This window comes from Phaethon lepturus, unplaced genomic scaffold (assembly GCF_000687285.1).
Source record: "Phaethon lepturus isolate BGI_N335 unplaced genomic scaffold, ASM68728v1 scaffold12414, whole genome shotgun sequence".
NCBI lineage: Eukaryota > Metazoa > Chordata > Aves > Phaethontiformes > Phaethontidae > Phaethon > Phaethon lepturus.
In genome coordinates, this window is record NW_010534105.1 from 170,894 (window position 1) to 192,956 (window position 22,063).

Sequence of the window (22,063 nt, forward strand, 5' to 3'; positions counted from 1 at the left end):
GGAGTTCCTTTCTTTTATTTCTTCATCTGAACAGTTCCTCAGTTCTCTGCTTCACTCTAACAGCTGTTATCTTTGACCTTTCTCTCCAACCCCTCCCAAATCTAAGTGCTTTCATTCTAGCATCCCAGACATCCAACTTCCATTTTACCGGTCTCCTAAGATTACTAAGATGCTGCTAAGATGCTACACTTCCAAAATCTTCCTCTCCACCTCAGCTAATCTCTAAACTGAAGTTCTTCTCTGCATTTCTCTTCGCTAGGTATTCCTAGTTTAAATCCCCTGCAACACACCCCCCCTTATGCATGTGCTTTCCTCCCAAAGCAGCGCCTCCTGCCTTGGCCCTTGTTGACTCCTACTCCTGCTGACTTTTCAAAATTACCCCATGTCCCACAAATTAAAATTAACCTACTTTTTTTGTACTGTTCTGTGACCTTATTTTTAACTCCCCTTTCCACCGTACCTGTGCTTTGAAAGCTTCATTTTCCCCCCAGAAGGTTCATATATTTGTTCCCCCATTGCCAGCATCACTGGGGGTTCTTTTCTGGTGATCAAAATGTTCTTTCCCTTTTCAAGAAAGCTTCCCTCTCTGCCAGGCTACAAAAGGAGGAAAAGAACCTGACTTGCATCCTAATAGATGGAATATCAGCTCAGTTTGCACACAGTGAATGACGGGATCTTGGCTGGACTTACTATAAATACTCCAAGACAAGGAAGGAAGAGCTCGGATCTGGAATTGAGTAGTGGAAACCAAAGTCTTGTTTGCAACATGCTACCAGCCAGGCTGATTAGAAACCTTGCTAGTTTGTTGCCTGTCTCTAGCAGCCACAGCAGGAGATGAAGAGAGAAGTCTTGGCTACTTCTGAATCACAGAATCATCTTGTTTCTTCCTTCCCTATGCGTTCCTATTTTGGTCCAGATGATGTTTGGAGATAACAGAATAAAGCCACTGTCTCTCAGATTAAAAGTCCTGTGACATGTGCTTGTCTCTGTCACTAGCATTGCACATCCTTCTGGAGGTCTCTATACCTAAAGCTAGAGCCATGGCGAAGAGGGTGGTACCTGCCAGGGCACACCGTCCCACCCTGCCTTACAAGTCAGTTGTGATTTTTTTGGTTTGTTACTGATGAGAACTTTTTACATGGAGTTTGTTTTGGCTGATCCTTATAAATCAGCAAGAGACGTCAGTGAGTAAGATGGATTAGACTGTGCTTTCTGCAACAGGCAAGGGATGAGTGACTGCCATCTGGGTACCCCACTGAAAAAGCATATGAAAAACCATTCTTCCACCCAACAATCCAGAGAGTTTGAAAGCCGCAACAAAATGGCAATAAAAGAGATGGGTCTGTGAGCAGTCAAAGGATTTGAAATCTTGTGCCATTCTTCCTCTGAATCAATTCCTGACAAGAAAAAGGAATCAGGGCAAAATAAAAGAAGGGAAACAAGGGGGAGGAGAGCTTTTTCTGTAAGATCACTTTCCCGTAAATGGAAGTGTCTCCACCAGAGAAGTGGGTACAAAAATGACAAGAGAAGAGAAGAGGGCTTAAGCAAAATGCATTGCTCGCCTCATCTCTCCATTAGAGCTGTACATTAGTAATAGAATCTCTTCTCTGTGGTGGCACAAGATATTTGAATCCTGTGAAACAGACAGTCCTAAAACATTGCAGATGACCACCTGATGTTTTAAAAAAATGGAACTTAGTAAATTCCTATCAACAAAACCCCGTTTCCTTTTGTTTTGACAACTTAACACTAGTCATTCCGGCTGAAAGATGCTGAGTCTAATGACAGTTTGTTTAGATTGTGTCCTTAACCTCTGTGTTTTCCACGGAGCGAGGTTATGCAAAACAGTGTTATAAGCACATTGGGTTCTGCCATTTGAAATCATTTGCTATGGTCTATTATATTTTTATCTAACAGTGAATTCAAGAAGTCATAAAGCAGACATGACTAAATCAGTAAATGTGTTTCTGATATAGCAAAACATGTCTTTCCTTGGTTGTGTACTACTGTGGTGCAAATGTATGGGTTTTTAAAAAGAAGTGATTTTCGACAATTATTCAGAATATTTTTCCATTTTATTCTATTATTATTTATAATCTTGTAACAGCATTAGCACGTTGATGCTGATTCTGCTGAGATATAAATGCATCTTCTTTTTTGGGGAATGCCATCTGGAATCAGAATTCTTTCAAAGAAATGTAAATAGCTAGCTTTTTCCCCTACATTATATCGCTAACATTTTATTTTTCTTTTTGGATTTGCAGGTGGCAAAGGAGGGAAAAAGAAGAAAAATAAAAATACTGCCAAGCCCCAGAAAAATAATGGTTCAAACTGGGCCAGTGTTCCCCTCCCCCCGCCTCCCGTGCAGCCGCTTCCAGGCACAGAGCTGGAACACTATGGGGTGGATCAGCAAGAAGCAGGGTAATTTTTTTTCTTTTTGTTTTGAAGAAAAATCTGTGGTTTGAAGAGATGAGGCTTTTTTTTTTTTTTTTTTTTTTTTTTAGTTTCGCTAAGTGACAATATTATTCTGTTTTGTTTCAAAAAAAAAAGAGAGAGCGTCTTATCCTATAGACTTATTCAAGGCTATGGAGGAGGAATGTTTGAATAGCTCCTCTTGATAGTGACTGAAGATGGAAATAAAAGTGACCTTGCTTCATCGTCATGTAGGGCTTCTCTGCTTACTCATGATGAGAGGTATCTCACTTCACAGGTAGCTTAATTGAATTCTGTTGGGACTGCTTGCAAATGATGAGACTCAGAGTGAGTAAGGGTGACATGATCTGGCTCCTTATATTTTTTACTGCTTTGATGTTTAAAAATATTAGAGCCAACAGAACAAAAACCCTCACACTAAACTGGATTCGTTTTAGAAGATCAACCAGTGGATAATAATCTTCTCATCGGCTTTTAGAAGAAATTTCACAGTTGAGGAAGGCATGCTATTTATAGGCCTTCTTTTATTATTTAAACAACTCTTGAGTTTCTGGAACCTGACACTTATTTTTGGATAACTTAAACTTGTTTTTGAGGACACAAAATCACACAAAAAGCACTAAATGAGAGGAAAGAGACATTTCCTGCACAAAGAACAATTATGGAATGCTTTTAAAAAAAATGAAACTATATGAAATACCAGTTTATCAAGCTCTGGTGGAAAATCAGAATATACAGAAAAATAGTTTTCTGTGGTCAGCTCCATTGGAGCCTTTGAGAATCACTGTTCTGTCAGGGGCAAATTTCTGCCTGTTTAAAAACATGGATTAATCAATATTTCCTAAGGATGAAACAGATGTTTTAAAAATCACTGTAATAGCTTTACTGACTAAAAATATTTCAAGCATTACTTTTTTTGTAAGCATGAATTGATCATCACTACTTTTATAATGACAATTCAAAGAATTAAATACTAATATTTGAGTTTATACCAAGTCCTTGAACTCTTAAAATGAATAATAACTAACTGTATAAATCAGTGAAGTTCCTTTTAAAATGAAGGTCCATTCAGGCTATATTAGAGTTAGAATTTCAAAGCAATTGTAAGGGAAAACGAATAACCTTGCTGATTGTAAGTGTTGTTTAAAAGTCAAGGCAAAAAGTGCATATAATAATTATGTTCTGTATTCTCTTATAAAAAGCTAAAATAAATTGAAGATGCTTTCACCATATATTTGTCTTTATCAGTTTATATCCTTAAAAATACATGTGCAGCCATTTCGCTAAAATAATTATGCCATAGAAGGCAAACAACTTGGATTTTCTTTCAGGACAATGAAATGGCATAAAATATAAATGAAAATATCTTCTAAAGAAATCCCTTGTGACACAGGGCTTGACTCCTCAGTTGCATAAAGTATCTGTTATTGAGCTGGAAGGAACGATGTTGGTCACCAAGACAACACTGGTTATTTAAGGATAAGGTAATCACCAGCCTTCCAGGTTCCCAACAATTCAGACTTAGTTTTTCCTCTGGTTATCTTTTGAATTACCCTTCTGTGCTTTTTGTAATGTCTCATTAATAGTTGTTGTTACAAGACCTTCTAATGTGCATTTTACCAAACACAAAAACACACCAAAAAATTGAAGATTAGACTTACAGTATCAGTCTTGAGCTACAGTAATTTGCAACCAACTTTGCTGAACCCAATGAATCTGCAATGCCCAAACTTCCTGAGCATGTATCCAATACTAATGGTTGTTCTGTATTCAGGGGTTGATCTTGCTTCTGTGGTTTTCAACATGTTAAAGTGGAATGAATCATAGACTGCATTCCTTATGTTGCCTTTAATATCGACATACTGGGTAAAAAAAAAAAAAGCAAGCAATTTTTTTAAACTGGCCGGTTTTTCTTGATTTGCTTTGATGTATACTATGTATGACAAGTTCGATGTGTTTTAATTTTAGAATTAATTACATGCAGATGTAATTATATTGTGAATTACAATTGAAAAAAGGACTTCCACTCAGAAAAAAATGAACACTTTATTATAAAGTTCTCACAATGTTATATGAAAGGTGAATGTTTAGAGCAACAAAATAAGGGAGCTGGCATCTAAACAGAGACTTATTTTTCTGTACATGTCTTCCTATAACTCTTGAATTCAAGTGTGAGTTTCATTGGCATGAGTGTCCCAAATAAATGAAACAATTTTGACAACTTATTTGGCTTACTAGAAATTAACACTAGTGGCCTATTGGTTTATAAATGGTAAAAGAAAATCCACAATAGCAGCAAGTGAAAAAAAAAGTCGACTAACTTATTCGTAGGTAAGGATGAAAAAAACCCCACACTCTTAGTTCTCTCTACTGACTTTTCCACAGAAGAACTGAGGTTTACATTCACCTCTATTTTTCCATGAACTGCAACAAACATAAGGAAAGGTGAACACGTTAATCCAAGCAGCCTTTTATATAATGTGGTAGCTTTTGGGATGTTTTAAATTTCTATTTAACCTATGCAGTGAATCTGTTTATACTGTTGTTTCCCAAGCAAGCTCTTTCCCGTGAAACTTCGCCCTTTTTTGTGGTCTTCTACAAACTCTGTTCTTGTTCCTTGTTGTCTTCCTTGTTTTTCTCTTGTATATAATGCAGAATCTTTGAAGATTCTCTTTTCCTGTAGTAGCTCCTAATTAAGCATGTTCCCTTTCCTGCCCCTTTCAAAGAAGATGCTTTTCCTTGGTTTTATCCAAGAAACTTGACAGTAAGGAAATGCTTATTACCTATCAATTATCATTTACTTATATTTTTTCACCAATACTACACATACTCTTGAGTCGGCCCCAGTAAAGGCAGTCTTCATGTTGTTATCATTGGTTATTTTTGTTTTTTACCATTGATTCCACCTTAAAACGGAATAGTAGCTGCTGAACAGCAATATATTTGATAGTCATTTTATGGTTTTAGAAGAAGTAAAGAAGGTAATATCTTTTACATCAAAAAATCCTTTCTGGCAAGGCGTAGAGAGGGAAGCTTTCTTTGTTACAACAATCTATATAAAGAAACAGAATTGTTATAGCATGTGCCCCTTAGCTATCAATCACATCTATTTTTTTGTTTTGAAGAAAAAAATCTATCAATGTAATGAACCAAGATTTTTAATAGCAAAAGCGTACTATAGAATAAAAGTGCTGAGAAGAGAATAAAAATTATTAGAAACATAGAGAGTCATGTTTGTCAACAAGAACTTATTTAGGGACTTTGTTATTATTAAATTACAGTCAGAGGTCCCTCGTAAAGTTACGGTGCTTTGATTTAAATAAGAAGTACTTGAAAAAGGTTGCATGCATTTTCACCAAGTTGTATTTACTCAGAAAACCAGAAGAACATGAATGGGATTGATATTCACTCTGTTGTTCCACAATTTTCAATAACCGTATCATTTATACAAGGTGTAGTTACTATGTAGTCTGTTAGGTTTGCTAGGTTTTTCTTGCAGATTTTTTGTAAAATGCAGGTTAGAACCGGTGGCTTTTCAGACATTCTTACATTATGAAGAGAAAGGGTTTTGTACCTGAAATCTTGAATCTCAGAGTGCTGAACTTCAGGCTTAGGCTCCTTTCCATTTCAAAGAAAATCTAGGTAAAGATATGGTACTTGTGCAGAATCTTTTTACTAAGAAATCTTTTTACTATCAAGTTGAACATTTGGGGATTTGAACGAAGTTGGGTCAAAAGGCGAACATATCCAAAGCTCATTTATGCATTACTGAAAAGTCGCTGAGGAGTCCTTTCTGCCCTGTCCCTTTTAAAGAAGAAACCATTATACAAAAGCGTGAGGTTGAGAGAGTAAAAGTAAGTGACAGAGCTGTTACACTGTATATTTTTAGCAGCATGAGTTAGGACGGTCCCTTCACCCTTGGGTGGCAATGTCATGAGTGAATATTGCACGGAAAGACAAATTAGAGCTAGTCATATCTTAATTGTCTCCTAAGGAATTGAATATGTTATCATGTAACATTTTCTTAAATCTCTGTGCTATGAAAATGGTAATGATAATTCACTCAAAAGCTCCTAAATGCCAAGTGTTAAGATGCAGCATTTATTTGCACTTCTGTACACAAATGTGTGTTTGTGTATCTGTTATAGCTAGATACAGATTTAAAGTGATAACCAGCCTTAATTACAAGACATGTCTTGCACAGACTTTTGGATGATTAAGTCAGGTTGGTTTAGCTATCCTGAATCTGTGCTTTTAAATACAGACTACAGACTTCTGAATAAGGAAAAAGTAGTTTAGTTAATTTTAGAAATCTTTGGGTTTTGCTTAAATTAAATGTTCTCTTCATAATACAGGTTTTGAAACTTCTCTGTCTCAGTGTTCCCACCCATTTTGTAACCTAGCTTCTCACTTGAGAAAATTGGCAGTGATTCATTTTTCTCTGGGGAATCGGTAATTCCTTCCTTCCAAATCAGGAGCCTTAAAGGAATATTTGTAAACTGGTTTGAGAAATTAATTGTATAACACAATGCATTGCCTGCCTGCATTGCAGACACAAGGGGTGTACCTTGTCAGCAGTCCTTGAAGGTGGAAAGAAGAGAAAGTGGCTTAGATGATGCTTGAGGAATGGCCTTTAGAGTGTGAGATGGTTTGACAGTGAAGGAGCAGTGAGAATTTTTGGTTGTCTGGTTGCCTTTTGAAAAGAGCTGTCTAACCTGAGGTATTTTGGAGTATGCTGAGAGTTAAGAAGGAACGTGTGCAGGTGCTCAAGAGACTGCAGACTGACTGGATGCTTTGAAGACGGGAAAGGTAGGCAGTGTAGAGATTGGAGTGGTGTGATCATCAGCAGAGCTATGCACAACTGAAGTTGTGTTCAGATTAGGGAATTGCTCTGGGGAGATAATGCGGAGGGAATGATGACAGTCACTAGGGCCTGTGTGTCTTGGGTGATGCTGGTGTCTCTAAGGGACAGTGTCCTGGGATGATACTGTAATACAACGCTGAATTGAAAGGTCTGTGATGAGGACAGAGACAGAAAAGGATTCACTTGCTGGAAAAACTTACATAAGAAGTGGTAGTAGAATATAAAGCTTCTGTTTCTAGCCTTGATCACCTCCTACACCTTTGGAATAAGACTAAAAACTGAACCACAAAAACCTATTAGAACATGTCTTACATGTGAAAAGAGAAGAATTTAGTATTGAAGAATATTGGTAGTTGTTAATCTCTTCATTTATTTTGGGCAGGTGTGTTGAAATTGTTCAGAAATTCAGCACTGTCTAGGTAAGTCCCAGTAAAGATTGGTTAGGAGGTGGGGTGCTGGCAGAGCTGTCAACACGTGTGCTAATATATATTATCAGCTGATGCTGTGACATAGCATATGCTTAGGGTCAGTGCTGCTGTGACATGAATGTATTACACATCACAGCAGATACCTATATGCAGCGTAGTAAGACCAGAATTTATGTGGAAAGTGTAGGTTTTTATTTAAGCTACGAAATAAAAACAAATAGTAAATTTATAGACAAATAAAGGGGAGGATGGCAGTAAGGAAGTGCATAAGTGCAGCTACGTAAAGCTCGCTCTGCCTTTTAAGAATGCTGCTATTTTCATGTTATCTGGGTTTAACCCCAGCTGGCAACTAAGCACCACACAGAGCCACTCGCTCGCTCCCCCCGCGGTGGGATGGAGGAGAGAATCAGAAGGGAAAAAGTGAGAAAACTCATAGGCTAAGACAGTTTAACAGGTAAAGCAAAAGCCGCACACGCAAGCAAAGCAAAACAAGGAATCCATTCACCACTCCCCACGGGCAGGCAGGGGTTCAGCCACCTCCAGGGAAGCAGGGCTCCAGCACGCGTAATGGTTTCTTGGGAAGACAGATGCCATCACTCTGAATGTCCCTCCTTCCTTCTCCCCCCAGCTTTATATGCTGAGCATGACATCATATGGTACGGGATATCCCTTTGGCCAGCCCGGGTCAGCTGTCCTGGCTATGTCCCCTCCCAGCTTCTTGTGCACATCACCGCTTGCAGAGCATGGGGAGCTGAACCTTGATTTAGTACAAGCACTAGAACTACTTAGCAACAACTGAAAACATCAGTGTGTTATCACCATTATTCTCATACTAAATCCAAAACACAGCACTATACCAAGCTACTAGGGAAAAAAAAACTCTACTCCAGCCGAAACGAGGACGCATGTCTAGATCAATCTTTATGCATTCTCCTAGGTCAATGATTCAGGAAGTGAGTTAGTTCATTTTTTGTTGTTGATTGTGGCTTAACATTATCTAATCACCATTAACAAATGAGATAATGAATTGGCAATTTTTTTGTTGCACATCTTGTTCTAGTTGCTTAGCAGTTGTGGGATAACTTAAACAGACTCAGTAAGGAGAAATTAAGCAATTATGAACGTATTTTCAATAAATGCTAAAACTCACACTACGTGTGAGGGTTCAAACCATAGCAGAAATCCTGTGTACCCCCTGCTGCACGTCAGAGATGAGATTTGATGTATACTGAGTTTACTTGGTTTTTATTTTAGATACGACAGTGATGGTTGGTGTCCGCCTTTGCCAGTTCAGACCTACCTACATCAGGGCATGGAGGATGAGCTTGAAGAAGACGATGACCGTGTTCCTACACCTCCTGTCCGAGGAGTAGCTTCGTCGCCTGCGATCTCCTTTGGGCAACAGTCAACTGCAACCCTCACACCTTCTCCACGAGAGGAGATGCAGCCAATGCTTCAAGCCCACCTTGATGAATTAACAAGGGCTTACCAGTTTGATATAGCAAAGCAGACATGGTAAATGTTTGAAGGGGGCACCTGCGGTCTGGGAAATGAGAGCATAATAACAATTTATTCCTTGATGACATAAATATTGACTGTGTTCAACAACATTTCAGTAATGTTTTCAAAGCAGTAAAATGGAAGAAGAAATAGCAAAACTGTATCTACACTGTGAAGGCCTTAAACTTTAGTGGGTTCTTTATAAACTGCAATGCTTGGTCATATGTTAAATCTTGGCGAAAAACGAGTAAAAATAATATTCCTCTGCAGTTTTACATATGTTCAACTAAGTAATTAACACCCACCTGCTGACAACTTTTATACAGCTCAGAGTACTCTCTTTTCAAGCTAGGAAAAGATACAAATTTTTTAGGATTTTCAAAACATTGTGGTTCTAAATTCCTAATTAAAAATGCTAGTCACCTGAAATAGCAATGTAGCAGTTTTTACCCTGTGTCACATGAGAATGAAGCATTTGCATCTCTGCCTGTAGTTTGAAATACCACGAAAATTTCTGATTCGCAGGGAAAAACCCAGAAATAGCAGGAAGGAAGTTGTTAGAATTTACAGAATGGATATAGCGTTTTAGAGTGCTTTATGCCTATTTAAAGGAAGAGCAAGCAAATACCACAGTAACATTTCCCCTGCAAAACAAACAGAAGCAATCTCTTCAGGGACTGGAAAAGAACTTGTCAACTGCACCAGGCTGGGGATACGGTGAAGGTCAGTTGCTTTCTGGATGTTCCCTAAGCAGCAGTTGTCCTTTTACAACTTTTCTACCCAGACAAAGCCCGCGAATCTCGGAGGAGAGGAGCAGAGCTCGTTACTGAATGGCGTGCTGCCAGCGGAGGAGCAGCCTTTCTTCGCTGGTAAATGAAGCCACAAAGTTATTCAGCTTGAGCTACCGTAAATAGATCAGGCAGGTAGGCAGGCGGTGCCAAATCAAAGCCAGCTGTTTTCCCTGGACACGGTCGAAGCCCCGAGGCTTGTCTGCAATCTGCACTCCCTCTGCAGAGCCGCGCTGCCAAGCACGGACCCCAGCCTGCCTGTGGGACAGACCCAAATCCCAGGCAGCAGCTAGACCTGGCCTATTGAAGGTAGCTGACTTCTGAGCCAGCACACAGATGCATACCCTGCCTGTACAGTCAGTCGTTGCTGCATTTTGCAGCTGTTACCTTTTCTATGCCCTACAAACCATGGGTGCCAGTCTGGGAGCAGATAACGTAATAGGACTCTGTAGCAAAGCCTCTTGCGGCTGACAGGAAAGGTCTTGCTCCCTTTTTGGAGAAATGAAAATTGATTGGGAACTTTCATAATCTGCTTAGGAATATATAGATTTTAATGTTGCTCTTGTGTAAGGTCACAATAATTGAGCATGAAACACTGAAGAAAAATATAGAGGAGATGATAAACTGTATTTTCATATTAGAACCTTATAGCAGGTATTGGGGTAAATATTGGGGGTTGCAAACACAGATTATTTTTACAGTAGTTGTTACATGGAATTGTTTAATGCTTTGATAATATTTGGCTGGATACATATCATGCTGTTCAGCAAATGCTGTTAAAAGTCAGTGGAAAGTCCTCCATTGTCTTAAGTGGGAAGGAAGCGTTCTTAGTTTTCTTTTCACAAAGTGAACCTGTCGAGTTTAGAGGTGGGGGAAACAAAACAACAAGATGAGATCTGTCAGATAGGTTACTGTAGGAGTAATAGAAGAGAAATATAGAGACCAGACAACTAGAAATTTAAGAGAGAGCACATTAGATATTACTGGAAAAGTACATAATCATTATGGCCTTGATCCAGCAACTCACTTCAGTATATGCTTAACTACAAGTACATGAGAAATTGACTTCAATTGTTCTATCACATGCTTAACATTAAGCTTGTACTTGAGTGTTTTGGTTGATTGGGAGCTAATCACAGTGTTTATTGAGCCTCAGTTAGATGGCAGTGTCCTTTAGGGCAGTATTTTGAACGTTGCATAGCTAAGAATCTGGTGTCCAGACGGAAAAATATTCAAGAACTGCTAATCAGAAGGGGGTTGTGTATCAGAAGGGGGTTGTGTATCAGAAGGGGGTTGTGTATCAGAAGGGGGTTGTGTATCAGAAGGGAAGCATTTGCTCTGCAAATAAGCTTCAGAATAAGCAATAATTTAAAACCTATACCAAGGTGGAGAGGGGTTCCAGTGGTACAGAACATTTACTGTGACATTCTCAGATCTGGTAGATTTATGTTATGAAAAGGAAAAAGCTGTTTGAATAAAGAAAATTACTGCACTTATCAAGTGTAGGCAATAATACAGCACAAATTTTTCCTGGAAAATATATTACAGCTAGGAAACCAAACAAGTGACAGTTGTAATTTTTTCTGTTATGCTGATGTCCAAGCAAGAGACCAGCAGAATCCTGGATCCAACCCAGAGCGCTGCCGATGCGAATCAGGTCACGGCACCTCATGAACAGCCACCCAAGGATTCCCACATGCCAAGTTTAGCAATTTCAAACACGGTACATGCTCTTATGCCAAGGCCAGTCATGCCTGGGTCTCCTGGCACAGCTTACTGTGTACCTGTAGTGCTGTGGAGAATGCTGCATTGAAAGCTGATGGTTGGTTCTTTTCCCCTCCAGCCTCTCAGAGACCACGCAAATGAAACTTCAAGTTCCCTGCTTGCATTTGGCCATTTAGCTATCCTGTGGTCGTTTTTTATATTTGTTTTTCTTTCTTTAATTGTGATTGCTGTATGCAATAATTTCACACATGCCTGCCCTAATACTACTGCAATTAAATCAATTAAACTACTTGGAATAAAGCAAAATAAAAAGTCCTTGCTGATAATGGGTTTACTGGACTTGAAAATTTCTTCTGTCCTACCGGTCATTTCTTCCTCTTCAGGGTGAGTTCTATGTAAGGGCACTGTTTAAGAAGAAGGAGTGAAATTTAATTTTGGCTCACCATGTGATTTGCAAGGTGGAATATTGTGTGAGACATTTGTATGCTAGGTTGGGATTCATAATTGTGCTTTTCCATGGACTTCCTACCTGATTTATGTAGCCACTGTGTACACTGTTCCTCATCTGTAAAAGGACAGTCTTGACCTTCCCCATCTTACAGGAAGGGAAGTATATTTAAGACTGGAAAGTGCACAGGTTCTCTGGTATTAGAAGGTATGGTGAATTGACTTTTCTTGAGTTTGACCTAACAAGCACTTTTTGTAAATCTACTTCCAGACTTATTGAAAGGCTTATCTTCTGTTGACCATGGGGTACCCACTCTCATCCATTCTGATGATGTTTTCCTGTTTGTTTGTATAGGCACATCCAAAGCAATACACAACCTCCTCAGGCTCCAGTTCCACCCCTAGGATATGTATCTGGAAACCTTATTTCAGATTTGGAAACAGATGTTCCAGATGATGATGATGATGAGGATGATATTGAAGAAGAAACTGTAGAAATCAGTAGGCCGCTAAGAGGTCTAGAACATACTCCAGGCTCCAGTATGGACAATCTAGACAGCTCTGTGACAGGTAACCAAACACAGTTAACAGTGACAACAACTTGTTCCTAACAGTAAAATATATCATCAATCAAACACTTTCTAAGTGAAAATTTATTCAACTCTATTTCTGTAACATGTAAAATGTGTTAATATTAAACACTGAAGTTAAAAAAGGATTTGAAAATACTTTGCTGCAAAATGATAAGAAAATTCATGAATTTTAAAAAGCTTTCAAGACTTGAAAGAAAACTCAATTATATCCTAGCTTTCATGAAAAGTTCACTCTACTGGAGAAGCAAGCCAGCTACATAAAAGGGAGGGGGAAGACCTCAGCTTGGGAATATATATTTCATAAATCAGGAACAGAATAAAAATATTATCTTAAAGCGCTTTTAAATATTTTGCTGGATAAATGCTTTTACAGATGAACACAGGGAAGTTAAAAGACTTCAGAATAAATGTAGTTAGATCAGAACAACATTTATTTGTAGAGTAAATACAACAATTATGTAGGAAAATGTGTATTTTGAACCTACTTTGTATTGCTGAATGTAGTAATTGTTCCTTTTTGGTGAAGACATTTAATTATTCTGATCCTACTTCCTTCACTGCTTCTAGCCCGTTGCATGCTTTGGAAAGTTACAATAGGGATCATCAAAGAGGACCTAGAAAGGCATGCTAAACTAATGCACAGAATCTGAATGAATAAAATTGCTGTTGATGAAATGTAGGCAGTGAATGGCATTTTTTGAAAAATACAGATTTTATATGGTCATAATGAACTTTTTCATAGGCATCGGCATATTTCCCTTTAGGTTCCCTCTATATACTATACTGTATCCATAATGTACAGCTTTATTGGAGACCCAAATATATATAGTGTCCATAGTTCATAAAAGCTAGCGGGTGCTTCTTCAGCCTTTGATCTCTGCGCAAGAATGCTGATTTTTAGTTGTAACGTAAGGGAGACTTGCCCAGTACAATTTACTGCCATAGCACTGCTGAATTTCATCTCATTGTTCTGGACCTTTGAAATTCCAAGGGTTTTGCACCCTTACTTAAACCCTGCTATTCTGAAAACACTGCAGGAATATGACAGTGATGGAGCGTCAATACCTATAATTTTCTTCCTTTTCCCTTGTTGAATTAAATAGTGTGTAGCTTAATCCCACTTTCCAGGTTCTCCTTCACCCTAGGGCCAGACTGCTTACCAATCTAATTAAGATTTAAGAATTGTATCTCTGCTGCTGCGATTTGAAATCCAGATCCAACTGAAGGCCATAGAGTTAAACTTTAAATCCCCGAATTGAGAAGGTTAACTTATTAGTGCATGAGTACGTTAACTCACTTCGCTTGAATTTCTAGTGTAATCTTCTTTAGGCTATAATTCTGCATATTTTTGCATATCTCACTAATGGCTCCATTAGGAATGCAGTAAGGGTTTTGCACTGGTAATACAGAAATATAAAAAAAAATCAGGTGGCTCTATATTTTCCATTTGGTGTGTATTAATATGTCAACGTTGATATATCTGTAAATCAGAAAATGAATGCTTTTTACATTTGCATTTTCACCTAGTATTTTGGACCATCCTGCCTAGTGCGAAGTAAGAAATAGATGCATTTCTGCTCTAATTTGTAGATTTCTGTGCTTACTATAATTTATCCCTTTATGAATAACATTCAAGCTTGTTCTAATAGTTATGAATCTTGTTTCATTATTGGAGTGTTAAATGTTTCATTATTGGAATGTTAAAAACTTCATGGTGTATTTTTTTGAAGAAATGGAGCACCTCTCCCATGAGGACAGGCTGAGAGAGTTGGGGTTGTTGAGCCTGGAAGAGAAGGCGGCTCTGGGGAGACCTTACTGCAGCCTTCCAGGGGTCCTATAAGAAATATGGGGACAGACATTTTAGCAGGGCCTGTTGCAATAGGACAAGGGGTGATGGTTTTAAACTAGAAGAGGGAAGATTTTGACTAGATATAAGGAAAAAAAAATTCACAATGAGGTTGGTGAAACCCTGGCACAGGTTGCCCAGAGAGGTGGTAGATGCCCCATCCCTGGCAACATTCAAGGTCAGGCTGGACGGGGCTCTGAGCAACCTGGTCTGGTTGAAGATGTCCCTGCTCACTGCAGGGGGGTTGGACTAGAGGGCCTTTAAAGGTCCCTTCCAACCCAAACTATTCGGATTCTATGAAATTGGGCAGAACCTGGTAACGTAGACTGGGAGTGTACTTAAGGTGATCTAAGTGCACTCCCGCTCATTTCCACCACTATCTTGATGTGGCCTCATCCAGCTGAAAATCAAGGTTTTTCTTTTGCTTTTTGTTGTTTAATTACTAGCCGGATCTGTTCCGTGATCTGGTTCATTGCATGACAAGGTGTTTGCCAGCACTGCAGGAAGGGAATGCGCAGCTGGAAGGGAAGCAAAATGACAGGCTGCCCCTATAGGTTATAGCCAACACTTAGATTATCTTAAAACAGTTACAGAACTATAGCCTTACAAAAATACAGGCAGAGTGTTAGTCTAAATGATCTGTAAAATGGCAAACTCTGCAAATAACAAAACCACTTTTGTTTTCCTCAATTACTATATAGGTAAAACCTTGATTTTCTGAGGGCTTATTTTTTCTAGGAGTGGAAGGAAATTGCTTGTTATACTTGAGTGAATTGTTTCAAAAGAGAATTTTAATTTTTGTTTATCTATTTGTGTTAACTCTTCCAGGCTGTATTTATTGGTGTTAAGGAGGGTATATAACAAGTTGCATTCATTGTTCCTAAGCTCTTTCTCATCCTTTAATTTGATTGCTTTTTAGAATACTGTAGAACAACGACATTGTTCTTTCTTGCCCTGAGAATACATAAGCTATTTAATTTCACAGGGCTTTTGGTGACTTAAACCAGCATTTTCCTAGGATTTTACATACCACGTTTTCAATTCTTTAAACATTATATAAAAAAAGGGAGGCAAATGAGAACAGCTGACCCAGATGAAGCAATACTTCTGTTCATTTTGAAGCGTGCCCTGTGAATTCAGTGTTTGTGAGAAATCTAAATTGACATCCCTCGGTCCAGACTCCTCCAGACAGCGTTGCTGTGCGGCGAGCAGGGCGAGTTTCCTCACCCTGTGCTGGTAGCACGCCTCAGCGATGACTCGGATACCCGCTCTCGGAGTGAAACGGTACTTTGTTCCTCATGGCCGAGCCGAGCGCGAGGTTTTCATCCACTGCCAAATGTGGGATTCTCTGAGGGGAAACACTGGTGCTGTGTGAGCCGAGCTCAAACTGCTAAATACCTCTGAAACCACAGTGTTGCTCCTTGAAACTGTTTAAAAGTCAGGTTGTCTTCCAGGCCCCTGAGTTTTAGTTACAGCTAAACTGAAGATTCAGACAAGGATTTAATGTGCGCTATTAAGCTTTTCTCTTTGCAGGTGGCAGAGACATGATGTTGACATGTATAATAAAGTGAAAAGAAAGGAGGAGCGCACAGTAACTGTCTCCTAACATTTTCCAGATATTGCAAAGAAAACTCAAGGAGGGAGGCTTAGATTTGGACGTTTGTGGGATGGAATATGAAATTAAAGCCAAAGTTTTGCTTCATTCCCTGCATGGTTTGTTGCCATACTGAGCTACCGATTCTGATTTAAAGAACAAAAAAACCTGAAAAGCAGCTGTAAAACTTCTGCTCACTTGACTTTTAATTCACAATTATTTAGGGTTATTTTTGCTTTCAGAGACACATTGAAATACGTTTTTTTCTTTTACTTATGTTTAATGTTTGCCTTTATAATGAATAACTGTGCAGAGTTACGGGATGAATGGTCACAAAGAGTCTGTTATATTATTCTACTTCAATAGACTTAATTAATTGCATACAATGACTGTATAAGAAATTAATTTGCTTCTCACTGAAATCACTAAGAACACCACTAACTTTCGTCAGATCAAAGTATTATGGTTTGGGGGTTTTCTTTGCCTTCTCCTTATCTTCTCTCCCCTGAGCACCAGCAGTGAAGCTGGTAGTGAAAGCTGTTGTATCTTCAGCCGTCGTGCATTTTGACTGAGGGGAGAGATACATCCATTAACTAGCACAGAAATTAGAACAATCCCTTTTCTACCTAACTGATACAAACTGATATAAGCAGAGAGATAGTCTTGTAAACAGTACCACTGCAAACGGATAACAATTGTTTTTTTTAATAGAATTATATAGATCTGAAATGGTAAAGATCTCCATAGGTTGTATAGCTCAGCAATGAAGAAAATCCCTTATTTGGCATGTTTTGGTCTTGATTAAATGAATCACTGATGACTGTCTGTATGGTAAAAGTTGTTCATTCATTGTGTCTGAGCGCAAATAGAATAATTCTTGAAAATTACACAAAATCATTTTCACAAGCCATATTTTACCATGGCAGAGTTCAATACTTATATTGATTTGCTTAGGGATACCTATTGCAAAAGATTCTATTTTATAAGCAGTTAGACAGATTGCATTTAAGAGGAAGAATGTGTTTCATGGATTAAATATGTGCTCAGAAAATAGGAAACTACTACTTTTTGTATCTCATAAAAATGGTAATGCAACAATTAGCAGGGTCATATTGTAAAGCACAGACTTTACTCTAGCTTAATGGATCTAGGGATATGCATTCATCAGCAAGGATGGATTTAGCATAAAACGACATGTAAATGAATTGATGACTGATCATAAATTAATTTTAGTGCTGAAGAAGTAATAGAGACACAGCAAGATGCCACTTTATCATAGTATTTTACTGCTCAGCAACATTTGAGCAACTACTTAATGTTCTGTGTGCATTTCTTTTCTAACGCTTGAATAAATTTGAGAAATTTTTATGCCTTTCAGCAATATGGAAACCAAAAAATCTAGAAAGATTGAAAATGGAAACACAAATAAATTTGGCTAAGTGACATAAATTCATTTTTCATTAAATGTTTATGAAGGCCATTAATTATGGTTGGACCCATGAAGTGCCGAATATGTACGTAAGATTTTTACCTCCTTTTGTTTAGTGTTTCTTGTCCCAAAATAAAAACTTTAAAACTGAAATGTTTATTTCAGGTGTACACATGTAAGTATTTGGGCATTTATGGTGAAGTATAATGTAAAGTATAAGACCAGGTCTAATTTTTGAAGCATGATCATATTTGTATTCTGCACTCAGCCCCTTCTATTATTCTTTCCTTATTTTAATGGTACAATGACTACTGCCTGTTTTATTCCATCACTTCCACCGAAGTCTGGACATTCTTTCTTTGTAATCATGACAGTAGTCAGATATATCCAAAAGAGGATAATGTCTTTCTCCTGTACAAAGGCTAAAGGAATTCTGTAACTGAATCTACCAGCTGAAGCAGCATCAGTCCCCAAGGACTTCATCCGTACTTCACAGACCTAAGCAGTCTAACCTTGTTCCATCAAAAACCTGCAGAAGAGCAGGGGCTTAATATTAGCATGTGCTTAATGGTCTTGTGAAGCACAGCACATAAGCGTACCCATACAAGTCCCAGTGACATTGTTTGTTAGCTTTAAGCATGCCTGTAGAGTTCGGTGTGTACAGGAGAGTATCTAATAGAATTTTCAAAAGTGTTAGTTTTGATGTGGGCAGCTTTTACTTCACAAGTTGCACTAGGTTGTTTTTTTTCTAAAGTAAAGCAAGAGTACACGTTACAAAGAAAAATAGCATTTTTATTGCCTGCAAAATGCCACTAAAAGCAGTAGCATGCGGTCTACAAGAAGCTAGCAGCTCTATTCCCCTCACCTTTCCCCGAGAGCAAAGAAGGTTTCTGCTCGCATTAGCACCAAGAGGTATTTTACGGAGCAAGAAGAGAGAGTTCAACTTTTCACAGAGTTGATTTTGCTCTGCATGAAGCATTTACTGCTGCTGTCAGCAAGAGTAAAATTTACAGTTGCCAGAAAGCGTAAAAACTCAAATGTGCTCTTGGAAAACACATAGTGAGCTGCATGTAAAGGAGACACTAAAAGCCTGTTTCATTCCATTTCAAAATGCACAGCTGATCTGAAAGGGACGTCAGCATCTCTTATTCCGCCTTTATTCAGAGAGAAGCAAATGTGCGTCTGATTTGGAAAACAAGAGGCCAGTGGATGCCTTTAAACAAGCAGCCACCATGTCTGCTACGTTAACGCAGCTGTGTGGTGGCCTGAGGTGCCCAGGCTGGGCTCCAGCACTCCTGTGCCTTCTGGGCAATATCCACACCCCTGGAGGGCAAAGCAAGCCGGGGTTTTACTGCTGCAAGTTTCGGTGGGGAAAAAGTTGTTTATGCAGGGAAACTGAATAGCTCAGGAACCCATGGAAATAATGTAGAGATTCCACCATTAGCTACTTGGTCACATACAGCTGTGGGTGCTGTCTGTGTCTCATGGTGACTTGCTGACTTTCGCAGTTATGAAGAGTTTTGCCTCTGCTTCCAGCAACCAGAATATCATAGAATCATAGAATGATTTGGGTCAGAAGGGACCTTTAAAGATCATCTAGTCCAACCCCTTGCCACAGGCAGGAACATTTTCCTCTAGATCAAGTTGCTCAAAGCCTGGTGCAACCTCACTTTGAACACTTTTAGTGATGGGGCATCCACAGCTTCTCTGGGAAACCTGTTCCAGTGCCTCACCACCCTCATTTTTTTTTTTTTTCCTTATATTCAATGTAAATCTACTCTCAGTTTAAAGCTGTTGTCCCTTGTCCTGTCACTACAGGCCTTGGTGAATGTTTTTCTCCATCTCTCTTATAAGCTTCCTTTATATATTGAAAGGCTGCAATAAGGTCTCCCCAGAGCCTTCCCTTCTCCAGGCTGAACACCACCAATTCTCTCAGCCTTTCTTCACACACAGGAGAGGTGTTCCAGTCCTGTGATCATTTTCAGGGCCCTCCTCTGGGCCCACTCCAACAGGACCATGCCTCTCTTGTGCTGGGGACCCCAGAACTGTACGTGGTACTCCAGGTGGGGTCATGATTTGCTTTAGTTGTCAACTGTGTTGACGTCCTCACCCGATAAAGCTGACGTCCCTGTGAGAATTGTGCTATGCTTCCAGGCTGACAGGCAGTCCCTCCTAACACAGCTGCTGGAGGAGAGGGAAAGGGGACGTGACCCATGGGCAGAGCGCACTGTTCCTAGCCTTCCTAACGCATGCTGTCCATGGGAATGCAGAGGAGATCAGGAACAGGGCTTTCCTATAGTGTGAGCCTGAAAAATTGGCAGTCTGACAGCAGCAGTCTACTGATAACCAAAATTTAGCTATTGTTAAGCGAACCTGGCATGTCTATGGGAGTGTTGAACGATAGGTATATGCACACACACCGGAAAGATCATTATGGACTTTCGCAGATTTTTAGTATACTTGATACTTAAAAGGTGGATTTTTAATTTTTTTTTTTTGGACTGGATGAACTTCAATCCAGCCCTTTGAAGAGCAGATGAAGAATAGCAACTGTTCCTAGACATACCCCGAAAGCATCCCATCCAAATTATGTGTATTACATGTAACAGCTGAGTGCTTAGCAAATGGACAGAGCAATGTGAGCAGATGGAAATGCAAACTTAAGTTCCTTTAAAATAGCCATAGTCTTGTGCCTATGATACTGAAAACCATACACACTCTGTTCAGTATATGTTTCTATATGTGTCTATGAAGAAAATAGAAGGTATCATGTACAAAACCCTCAGGCCCTGAAACGAACAAGATACACGGTAAATTTTCAGCACCCGAGTATCATCCTTTGATATCTGTAGGTCTAGTCATGTTTTTATCTTTCAGCTTGTGCTTACATGTTTTGCAGAATATGTCAATAAGCAATTGTTTGAAAATGTCCTCAGCTATAGCCTTTCATTTTCTTACATCTTCATGAAGTGTTTTATCTCTAGTATCTCTTTTCATGCATCATCAATAACTGTTGCTAAGCCTTTTTGCTCTTCATTTTCTATGATGTCCTATCGCACTTTGATTGTTCAGAAACTGTCTTCTCAGAGGAAATTCAGCTTTAGCCTTCCCTTGCTGTTATCTAGGCTTCTTTACATCTGTCTGCATCAGGTCGAGTCTGTTTGGAAAATAACAATTTTATATGTGCTCTTGGCAAGCAGAATCAAACTCTGTCACTCTCTGTTGCACTTAACACACTTTCTGCCTGTCAGACCTCCATAGACCTCTTCAGTTTCTCTTCTTGTACCTTAGGAGTTCATGGACTTTTGTTATTATAGCCTGCCACTTTGCTAACATTAAAAGGTTTGGTCACTGCGGCATCACAAAATAATCCATTGTTCTTAGGCTTTGTGGTGCAACGTGCTACTGACTAAATCCCCGTATCCATTTGTTGTACTCATGACTTATTTTGGCAGGTTATTTTTGATATTTGACACCACTGTTAGTTAATTAGCCTATCAATTTGGTACTAATAAGCAGGTCATTATTGATTTACTAGTTAACACAATACCTTCTTTGACAGCGATTAAAAAAAGTCTTTAAAGAACATGACTACACTGCCACATATCTTATGTACATGTACAGCAATTCACCTGTGCTAACTGAATAGGGAAGTCAGGAAACTCAGGACCATGATTTATCTCTCCACATGTGCCTTCATATCTTTGAAAACCAGTTCTCTGCAGATTCTCATGGGTTCACTGGGCTTTTATTTCAACATAGGCATGCCACTTTTTTTAAAAAGCAGATTTGGGGTTTTTCAAGATAGATGCCTGTGCTATCTCAGAACAATATGCTGTGTCTACACAGCACCATGCAATGCCATGCAGCAGCTCAGGTCCCAAGAGCAGTCTGGTAGCTCTGTATCTCAGCGGGACTTGGTAACTAATTAGCATGGCTTCCCTGTTCCTGGAGCAAAGCTTGGTGCTAGCTAAGCCTCCTTTGCCTCCTGCTCCACTGCACAGTACAGGATTACCCAGTGACACTTACCCATGATTTTTAGAAGTACAGAACATCATCAGCTCCATCTGAAGCCACAAAAGAAACAGAATTTCAGTACTTCAAAAAAAATCTGAACTGAGCAATAGCCTTTGAAAATATATTGTACTGCCACGTCAGGTAGCTGATCGATGCTTCATGCATTGGAAAAAATAAAAGAAAATACAAATGAAGAGTAAATAAGATGAATCCTTCCTTCACTATTTTGCTTTTTACATGCTTTTTAGTTATGTCAAGATTTCTCTATTTCTTTCTTGAGCTTTTTCTAGTATCTGGGTTTCTGACTGCATTTTTGTAATGTTGTTATCATTTCCCTCTCTTGCAGCGGTGGTAGTCTATAGCTAGAAGGTACCATGAGGCCAGCATTAGCTTAGTGAC

General features: G+C 39.0%; 1 protein-coding gene across 1 annotated transcript in view; it reads left to right on the top strand.

The window, feature by feature from the left end:
• ROBO2 (roundabout, axon guidance receptor, homolog 2 (Drosophila)) overlaps positions 1-22,063 on the top strand; it is a gene marked incomplete at its 3' end in the record, with an annotated part of 135,709 nt that overhangs the window by 108,002 nt on the left and 5,644 nt on the right. The window contains exons 20-22 of the mRNA XM_010285434.1: positions 2,265-2,421; positions 8,980-9,240; positions 12,541-12,755. Coding sequence (XP_010283736.1) covers positions 2,265-2,421; positions 8,980-9,240; positions 12,541-12,755 — 633 coding nt within the window. The remainder of the gene's footprint in view (positions 1-2,264; positions 2,422-8,979; positions 9,241-12,540; positions 12,756-22,063) is intronic.